Genomic DNA, 9636 nt, shown 5'->3' with positions numbered 1-9636 from the left:
CAAAGTTTCTGTTGTTAAGTGAGACATTTGTTAAGTGACTTTCTTCCCGTGCTGCAACCTTTCTTGCCACAGTCGTTAAGCGAATCGCTGCAGTTGATAAGTTAGTAACCTGGTTGGTAAGTGAACCTGGCTTCCCCCCCCCCCCCTTTCACTTGGCTTGTCAGAAGGTCGCCAAAGGAGATCACAGGACCTTGGGACACGGCAACAGTCAGAAGTACGAGTCAGTTGCCAAGGGTCTGAATTTTGATCACATGACCACGGGGAGGCCGCAGCAGTCCTAAGCGTGAAAAATGGCTGTAAGTCATTGCCGCTTTGGCATTGGACAGTCACTAACTTGAGGACTTCCTGTATGTAGACTTCAGTTCCCAGAATTCCCTAGCCAACAGGCTATTGAACATGAAGAGGGGTGGACTTCAACTCCCAGAATTCCCCAGCCAGTGCCCCAAAATCAGGTGCAACTCCCTTAAAAACCACTTTGCTTACCAATGAAAATTCTGGCCCCCAATTGTGGTCGTAAATTGAGGACTATCTGTAAATAGAAGAAAATTCCCATAGAGATTAACTAAAGTATAAACCAGGTGCCTCCAGAAATCGTGGCCGCTCCATCGCTGGAGGTTTTAAGAAGAGACTGGACAGCCACTTGTCTGAGATGATATAGGTTCTCCTACTTGAGCAGGGGGCTGGACTAGAAGACCTCCAAGGTCCCTTCCAGCTTCTATTCTATTCTATTCTATTCTATTCTATTCTATTCTATTCTATTCTATATTCTATTCTATTCTAATTCTATTCTATTCTAATTCTGTTCTATTCTAATTCCTATTCTAATTCCTATTCTATTCTATTCTATTTTACAATCTGTCTATTCTATTCTATTCTATTCTATTCTATTCTATTCTATTCTATTCTATTCTATTCTATTCTAATTCTATTCTATTCTAATTCCTATTCTATTCTATTCTATTCTACAATCTGTCTATTCTATTCTAATTCTAATTCTAATTTCTATTCTATTCTATTCTATTCTATTCTATTCTATTCTATTCTATTCTATTCTATTCTATTCTATTCTATTCTATTCTCTGACCAAGCAGGAGCCCAAGACTCAGCCTTTTCCCACGAGGTTCTCCCAGGACTCGGGAGTAAACCTCCCCAAGTGGAACAGGGTTCATTTCTGGAGAAAGGGATGTGGGTTAAAGGATGAAGAATGAAAGTGAAGCCACCAAATGCAGTCCAAATCTTTTGTGCTTCTCCAAGGCCCACTTCTGACTTCCTCTTGCAGATGTTCTCCCCTCCTCCTCTTTCTACCCCTCCTCCTCCCCCTCCTGGTACTTGGTACCACCCTGCTTGCCTCTTTCTTGTCCCCATGGCGATGAGAGGCAGCCCCAACAAGGGATGCCCAGGGTTGCCATGGTGACGCCTGGGCTTCAGGGGAGAAGAAACCCCCCCCCCAGTTTCTTCCCAGCATTTGCCCTCTTTTATAGGGGATGAGGCAATGTGAATTGCAGCCGTCAAAAAAGACCCAGACACTCATGAAAATGATTGTACCGCTTTCTACTGATAGTCCTTGACTTACAACCCCAAGGGAGCCCAACAATTCTGTTCTTAAGCAAGACGTTTGTTAAGTGAGTTTGCCCCCCCCTTTCTTACCACAGTTGCTAAGAGAATCGCTGCAGTTCTTAAGTTAGTAACCCCGGTTGGTAAGTGAACCTGGCTTCCCCATCGACTGGGTTCATCAAGAGGGTCGCAAAAGCGGATCGCGTGATCCCGGGACACTGCGACCGTCATAAATATGAGTCAGTTGCCCAGCGCCTGAATTTTGATCCCGAGACATTGGGGATGCTACAAGGGTCACAAGTGTGGAAAACGGTTGTAAGGCCATTTTTCCAAGGCCATTGTAACTTCAAACGGTCAGTAAATGAACGTTGTAAGGCGAGGACCACCTGTATTAAATTTATACGCTGCCCGTCTTGCTATCCAAAGCCGTTCGTCGTCGCTTGCCTTTCCAGGACAAAACCCCTTCCAGGGAAAAGGGACCCAGCTGACCTCAACCCCTTCCAAGGCTGCCGAATGCTTAAATAGAATAACAGAGTTGGAATGGAAGGGACCTCAGAGGTCCTCTAGTCCAACCCCCTGCTCAGGCAGGAAAACCTATACCTTTTCAGACAAATTTTGATCACATGATTATGGGGATGCTGCACACCAGCCAGCCAGCATCAGCAGAAGGAAGCTTAGCCCCTCTTCCGTGGTTTCTCCAATCAATCAATCAATCAATCAATCAATCAATCAATCAATCAGAACAGAGCTGGACGGGACCTTGGAGGTCTTCTAGTCCAACCCCCTGCTCAAGCAGGAGTCCTTGACCTGTCCAGCTTCTTCTTAAAAGCCTCCTGGGATGGAGCACCCACAACTTCTGAGGGTCTTGCATAACGCCCTGTTTCTCCCAGGGGTCCCTGAAGGCATTCCTGCTGTCCAGTTGTACCGAGGTGTTACTCCTGCTGCAGTTAGCTTGGCGGTCCTAAAAGCAAAGTGTAGCAAACACGGTGGGGAGAAAGAAGGAAACATTTATCCAACCGATGGAAAACAAAACAAAACAAAAAAAACACAAAAAAGAAACATGCTCCAAGTGGATGTGAATTTTGTTTGATTACGGGAAGAAATTCTACTGCTCTTTTTTTAAATGCATCTCTCTCTCTCTCTCTCTCTCTCTCTCTCTCTCTCTCTCTCTCTCTCTCTCTCACACACACACACACACACACACACACACACACACACACGCACAGAGAGAGAGGTAGAGAGGTTTTATTCTTTTTCAGCTCCTAGCACTTGGAAATAGCAAAAGGTAAAACTTGCAGCTCAATGCAAAGGCATTATTATCATTTTCCCTTCCTAGGAGAATTCTTGTGTTCAATGACTTATGTGCAAAAGGAACAATTGGGGGGGGGGAAAAACCAATAGGGGGGGGGGACCCACTCCTTCATGGTTTAATGATCTCCACATTCAACCAATACCCAACGAATGAAACCAGTCTTCCCCAACTTTAGCCACGTGAAGCTGTGAACCCCTCGGTTCCATGGGTCTGCAGGCATCCCTCACGCATGCTGAGCTGGAGCCCAAATTTGGGGTCCTCTGGGTGGGGTGCAAGGCAGACCCCGCCCCTCCTTCCCGGCTGCTGGCTCCCACTGCCCCTTTCCCTGCTGCAGCCTGGCCCCACCTGGAAAATGGTGGGGTGTGGGGGCTTCAGGAGGTCCAGCATTAAGCCCTCCTCTCCCCCCAGCAAGTTTGAGTCAAGCTGCTTTGGAATAACGGACCCCTTGGGGGTTGTGAGAAAGTCCCCCCCCCCTCACGATGAATCTCCTGTTACCAATAGAGTATTCGTAGCTCAGGGTTGAAATGAGGGGTCCTGGGGCGCTCTGAGAAGACCCCCTAACCTCTTGTTTGGGGATGAACCGAGTGGGATGGGGGGGGAGGGCAGGATGGTGCCAATATTTCCCCTTCTCTGTGAAGCTGTTAGGCCCCTTGGAAGAGAGTTTCTCCCTCAACCCCCTCCCCTTTTCCAGCAGGAGGGTCGTCTGCATGAAAGATACAAACTTCCAGTTTGACCCAGGACTTTTTGCTGTCTGAAAGAGGAGAGGGAGGCAGAAATCTTGCTGGCAGGGAAGGAGGGGCAGTTTTCTGCAAGGAGGAGTTGGAAACATAGCCTGAAGCTGCAACCCAGCCATGCAAACTCAGGAATGGCCTGGCTGGGGGGTTATCAAAGGTCCGTGCATCCAACAAGGGGAGGGGGAAGCAGGAAAATCCAGGAGGAGCATTTAAATGCAGCCCCTCCCCCAGTTCTCTGCAGAAACAACAGTCTTCCTTCAACTGGGGTCACCTGCAACGGTGATGGACTGCGACACCCATGCTCCACGCCAGACCTGGAGGTACCTCTGGGTTGAGCTGGAAGAGTGAGCAAAAGGTTGAGCAGGGGCAACCCAAGGTGGACCATAGGAAGTGGAAGCTGGTGGTTCTGGAGAAGATCAGTGTGGTGGGAATGTTCTAATTCAGAGTTGTTCAACTTTGGCTACTTAAAGATGTGTGGACTTCAACTCCCAGAATTCCCCAGCCATCCAATGAAGTCCACCCATCTTCAACTGGCCAAGGTCGAAAAACACTCTTCTAACTGGAACTTCTGCCCAACCCATCATCTTCCAGGGTTGTTTGTCTACAACACCCATAATTCCCACGAGGCCGGGATAGGCTAAGTAAGGCTGTTCTACTCAACCGCCAAATTGCTTTTCCTAATCATCCAAGACCAAAGCATGCTGGCTGGGGAATTCTGGGACTTGAAGTCCGCCCATCTTAACGTGATCTAACTGCCCGAATTCAATTAGTGTTTTTCAGCTGATCACTGATTTAGAGACATGTTAAACAGTATTCTAGGAGCTACAATCATAACACATCTAGAAGCACCAGTTGGTGGGGGGCTGAAGAGGTCTTCCCCTCCCTATTTTATATTTTCTGTTTCCTAGATGCCCCAACCCCTCCCCGGGGGGGGGGTTCAATGGTTATTGGAGAATTGTGGCTATTTAAGCAAACTGCCTGGTGTTTGGGGGCCAAAGGCTGTTTCCTAATTTGGTCCAAATGCCCAATTGACTCTTTAATCATTTTTGTTTCTCACGGATTGCAAACTGTCAGAAAAGTGCATTTGGGTGTGCAGGGTGCGTGATAGGAACGAATCAAGTTTCTAGCCCCTGGGAATGCTCGGGTGATAATGTTTGTAGAAACCGCTCCAGGAGGATAGGTCTGGTTGCCTCTGGCAGTAAAAATCCAGAACGTTTTGTGACACTTCCAAACTTTTAAAATAAGCATGGCTGCCTGTTGTGTTTCATTTTAAGCTGCTTGTAAATCCATTCTTCTTCATGCAGACAAGGCAAATCTAATAACAGCCACGGGTGGCAACCCTCTGCGTGCTATCTTAAGTTATAGAAAACCATCCCACAATAAACGCGTGCAAGCTAAAACAGAATGATGGTTGTGCAAGTATCAAGAGCCCAAAAAGAGAATCCAGATTTTTTTCCAGAGAGTTTTCACTGCTGGGAGTGAAGACTTGATCCTCCCAAACATTAAAAAGCTATGCGGATTGCAGAAATAAATGTTGATTTTCAACTTTTGCACAGAAGAGAGAATCACTTTCAGTTTGTGAGCTTTTACGTCATTCCCTCTAACTGCTGCATCAAAATACTGCAAGAACCGCACCTTAAGACACAACTACACAACTTGAACAAAGAGAAACCTGCTTAGTTCCAAATCAACATTAAATCTGGAGGGGAGATTTAAGTATCGCCTGACTTTTCTGCAGAGAACCCGGGAAAATTCAAGGCAGGGATTAAAAGCACAGAAAGTGAAGCAGTGATTTGATGCAATCGTGAACAAAGACTGTTTATTAAACGTCAACATGTTACTAGTTTTTTAAAAAAATAATCATAATAAACTTACATATTGCAAACCCAGATATAAATACTGCTCAAAGTATCTCAACTGGTCTAACATGGGCCAGTAAGGAACATTTTTCAAGAAAAGGAAAGAAATCCACCACCCATTTCCCTTTTTATCATGGTTAATTTAAGGCAAACGGCAACTTTCTTCGCGCATAATTCAGGACAATCACAAACAAACAAAAAAAGGACTTCTGAACTTACAGGTTTAATTTTGGAAAACAGAGTCCTGCTTGTGTCTATCCAAAACTGAATTCTGGGGCAGTTGAAATACACAAATCTTCCTCTTTTTTTTTTAAAAAAAGTTGTCACCTCTTTTGCAACTATGATTTTTGAAGAACTGCAAATGGGGAAAACTCAGTTTACTGCCTGGTATATTTCTTTCCTTCCAAATCTTAGGTGGTGCCTTTCCTTCTTGCCATCCACTCTCCCGGCGTTTAACTTTTATTTTTTTTTTCTCTCTATCTCTCTTCCGCTTTTCCATGATACGGATCGGGGAGGGGGGGCTCCCCTTGCGGGTGTCACTTTATCTCTTGATCAGGCGTCCGGCCGAGTTGCGCCCGCTTCTGCGGTACAAGGATTGCTTCGCCTTATTGTGGGGGCAGTATTTCAGGGTGTGGGCCTTGTCGGCGGTGGCCCCACAAAGCGGGCAGGTGTAATTGCGTAGAATGGGGCAGACCACCACACCATCGGCTCTCTTCAAGGTGTGAGAAGAATAGACCTTCTTGGACTCTCCGTTGTGCTTGCAAAAGTTGCAAATCCCTTGCTGGGTCGGTTGAACGGGCTGGGGGTCTCTTTTGCGGGGGCCCTTCTTGGAACTGGGGGTCCTGCTGTTGTCACTGCCGTTCGCCTGGTGCAGAACGATGACTTTCAAGGGGTCTTTCCAAGGAGAAGGAGGAGAAGGCTTCTTCCGTTCCTCCACAATCTCCATCACAACTTTGGAAAGATTCAAATAATCCTTCCACTGGTCAAAAAAGCGCCCTTGGGCCACAGCGGGAACACCCTCTGGAGAAGACTGGGATGAAGTGGAGAGCATGGTGACCAGTGGAATCAGTCCCAGCCAGGCACACCTCTCTGAATGAGCACGGGACACACACTCACACAAACACAGAAAGACATTAAACTGCAATTTAAACAATGTTAATAACTGTACTGAAGAGGTGGAGTCTGAAATTTAAATGGCCTGGGAAAAAACAACTCTTTTTTCCTGAAATGTCTCCATCTGGATCTTCCCTCTTTTTATCTTTCTGGAATTGAACCTGACCACATGGAAACATCGAAAGGTCTTCTGCAAAGATCCCTTGGCCTGCCAAGGAAAAAGTTCATCCCTTTTCCTTCTCTCCCCCCCCCCTTTTTTTTTTTTTTTTGGATTGCAATGTGAGCTTCGGCATTGGCCGACCCTGGGCACAAAAGCTGCAAATCGCCCTTGGCTCCAATTTAAAATTCGGCTTCATTTCTGATTTAGGTAATGCACCAAGGATGGTGTGGCAGAGAACCCTCTGCCAACTGTGGCTGGAAATTGATGAGGCTTCCCCTGTCAAGTTTCATAAAGCAAAAAAGGGGGTCACTGATTCACTGATATTTTTCTTTTAAGAAGAATTGCTGGCTAGCAGGGCACCCATGATGCTAACTGGCTGGGTCATGTCCGCAAGAAAACCACCAAGCTCAGAGAGCACCAAGGACCCCGCAGTCCTCCTCCTCCTTCTCATCTCTGCAAACCCCACTTTCTTCTAGCACCATGACATTATCTAATTGGGTCGTGAAACATCTGCAAGAAAACCACCAAGCTCAGAGAGCACCAAAGACCTCACGGTTCTTCTCTTCTTCTCTACTACATGAACCCAACATAGTGCTGATGATGTTCCCTAGTTGGGGAGTGAAACGTCTGCAAGAAAACCACCAAGCTCAGAGAGCACCAAGGACTCCACAGTCCTCCTCCTCCTCCTCCTCCTCCTCCTCCTCCTTCTCTCTGCAAACCCCACTTTCTTCTAGCACCATGACATTATCTAATTGGGTAGTGAAACGTCTGCAAGAAAACCACCAAGCTCAGAGAGCACCAAAGACCTCATGGTTCTTCTCTTCGTCTCTACTACGTGAACCCAACATAGTGCTGATGATGTTTCCTAGTTGGGTCATGAAACGTCTGCAAGAAAACCACCAAGCTCAGAGAGCACCAAGGACTCCACAGTCCTCCTCCTCCTCCTCCTCCTCCTCCTCCTCCTCTCTGCAAACCCCACTTTCTTCTAGCACCATGACATTATCTAATTGGGTAGTGAAACGTCTGCAAGAAAACCACCAAGCTCAGAGAGCACCAAAGACCTCATGGTTCTTCTCTTCGTCTCTACTACGTGAACCCAACATAGTGCTGATGATGTTCCCTAGTTGGGTCATGAAACGTCTGCAAGAAAACCACCAAGCTCAGAGAGCACCAAAGACCTCACGGTTCTTCTCTTCTTCTCTACTCCATGAACCCAACTGCCTTATAGGGCTGATGATGCTATCTAGTTGGGGAGTGAAACGTCTGCACGAAAACCACCAAGCTCAGAGAGCACCAAGGACCCCACAGTCCTCCTCCTCCTGCACCTCCTCCCCTACTTTTCCTTCTCCTCCACTCCACAACCCCCCCTTCCTTCTAGCACTGAAGATGTTACTTAGTTGGATCATGAAACATCTGCAAGAAAACAACAACCAAGCTCAGATTGCATCAAGGACCCTGTCAAGACCTCATAAGAGGCCAGAGGCCACTATCTGCCACACCTACACTTGTATTTAGGAAAGCACATGGCTGACATAGATGCACCTACCATGTTCAAAAGCCATGCTTTTTTTTAAGCTGGCTTATCGTGATCAGGACATTACGATGGTGCACCAGTCAACCACAAAAGATGGATGAAACACAGATCAGTGGGCCTTAAAGGCTCTGGAAAAAGATTCCTGGATGGATGCCTGTTCCTGAAGGTCACAAGCAAAAAATTGTAAAGGCCTCTCTGGAGGTGAGTCCATAAAAAGGCAGTCCTTAGAATACCACAGTCCAATTGATATCTAAGTCTGAGATACACATGGAAACAGGTAAAGAACCTGCTCGAGGTGAACCTCTAGCAAAAAGTCCAAATTGCCCTTTGAACTACATCCAGGGAACAAGCTAGAAGCTGCCAGAGGTGGTAGAACTTCAGGGAGATGTGCAGACCTTACCATGAAAGCATCTTGCAGTTCTGGGATGAACGGGTGGACGTTTTCCCCATCCAAGGCCTCCACCTTGTGCTTGGCAGGTCGAAGCTGCCTAGAGAGGTACATCTGCCAGAAGGCTAACCTGTTCTTGTCCAGGTATGGGCACAGGGGGCTTCTGAGTTGAAGCTGATCAAAGCCACTCCACGCCAGAGAGCTTGGCGGAGCGTCAAGAGAGAAGGAAAGTCCTCTTCTGAATGTCCACAAGAATACGTATGCTGTGGCTAGGCCCCTTGTTCTGATCCATCACCAGCACTCATCTTTGTTCCCACGAGGGAGAAAGGAACGGGACACAGAGCACAAGCTTGTGATGTCCCATTGCTAAATCTCAATTGATCAACTGTCTCTGAGTCCACTCTGAAGCCTAAGTAGAGTTCCTGGACAAGCAAGAAGGTGCCACTTGGAATGGTGAAATTCTGGAAGTCCACACATTTGCAAGTTGCCAAGGTTGGAAAATGCTATAATAGTCCATCATACTATACTTTATTGATCTTAGCTCTTGGACACTGTTTCACACTCTCTTTAACCAATCGTGAGTTAACTAAGGCAAGAAAGCAGTTTTGCTTTCGGTTTCTGCAACACGCACCCTTTGCGTGCGTTACAGCCGTCCGCAAGCGGGTCTCGAACCCGCCAAGTCTCTGTCGGAAACGCCGCATTTTTAGTGCGGGTCGCTGCGCTTCGCCCCGAACAGCCGCTAGGCGTCGCGAAAGCGGCATATTGTTTTCAATCCTTTCTCCGCTCCTGCTGCAGGAATGCCGACCCCCCCAAGATTGACAAGCTGAGTCTCCAATAGGCGCGCAAAAGGGCGGGTTCTGGGCGGGGTTCTATGCGTTCTCAAGGGGCGAATCAGGGACGAGCTGCCGCCCCCCGCGTTGCCGATAGGGCGGCTCTTCAAGAAACGAACCGAGCGAAGGGGGCAGGCCCTGTTCTTTTGAAT

General features: G+C 47.3%; 1 protein-coding gene across 1 annotated transcript; it reads right to left on the bottom strand.

The window, feature by feature from the left end:
• Positions 1-6000: 6000 nt before the first annotated feature.
• Positions 6001-8768, bottom strand: NANOS2 (nanos C2HC-type zinc finger 2). Its single transcript, XM_029286273.1, has 3 exons — positions 8667-8768; positions 6343-6489; positions 6001-6282 (listed from the first exon to the last, which is right to left on the bottom strand). Exons 1-3 carry the CDS (start codon positions 8766-8768, stop codon positions 6001-6003), a joined length of 531 nt encoding a protein of 176 aa, XP_029142106.1.
• Positions 8769-9636: the final 868 nt, after the last annotated feature.

Source organism: Protobothrops mucrosquamatus, unplaced genomic scaffold (assembly GCF_001527695.2).
Source record: "Protobothrops mucrosquamatus isolate PMUCROS unplaced genomic scaffold, P.Mucros_1.0 scaffold3224, whole genome shotgun sequence".
In the NCBI taxonomy this organism is placed as follows: domain Eukaryota; kingdom Metazoa; phylum Chordata; class Lepidosauria; order Squamata; family Viperidae; genus Protobothrops; species Protobothrops mucrosquamatus.
This window is presented reverse-complemented; position numbering and strand designations above follow the sequence as displayed.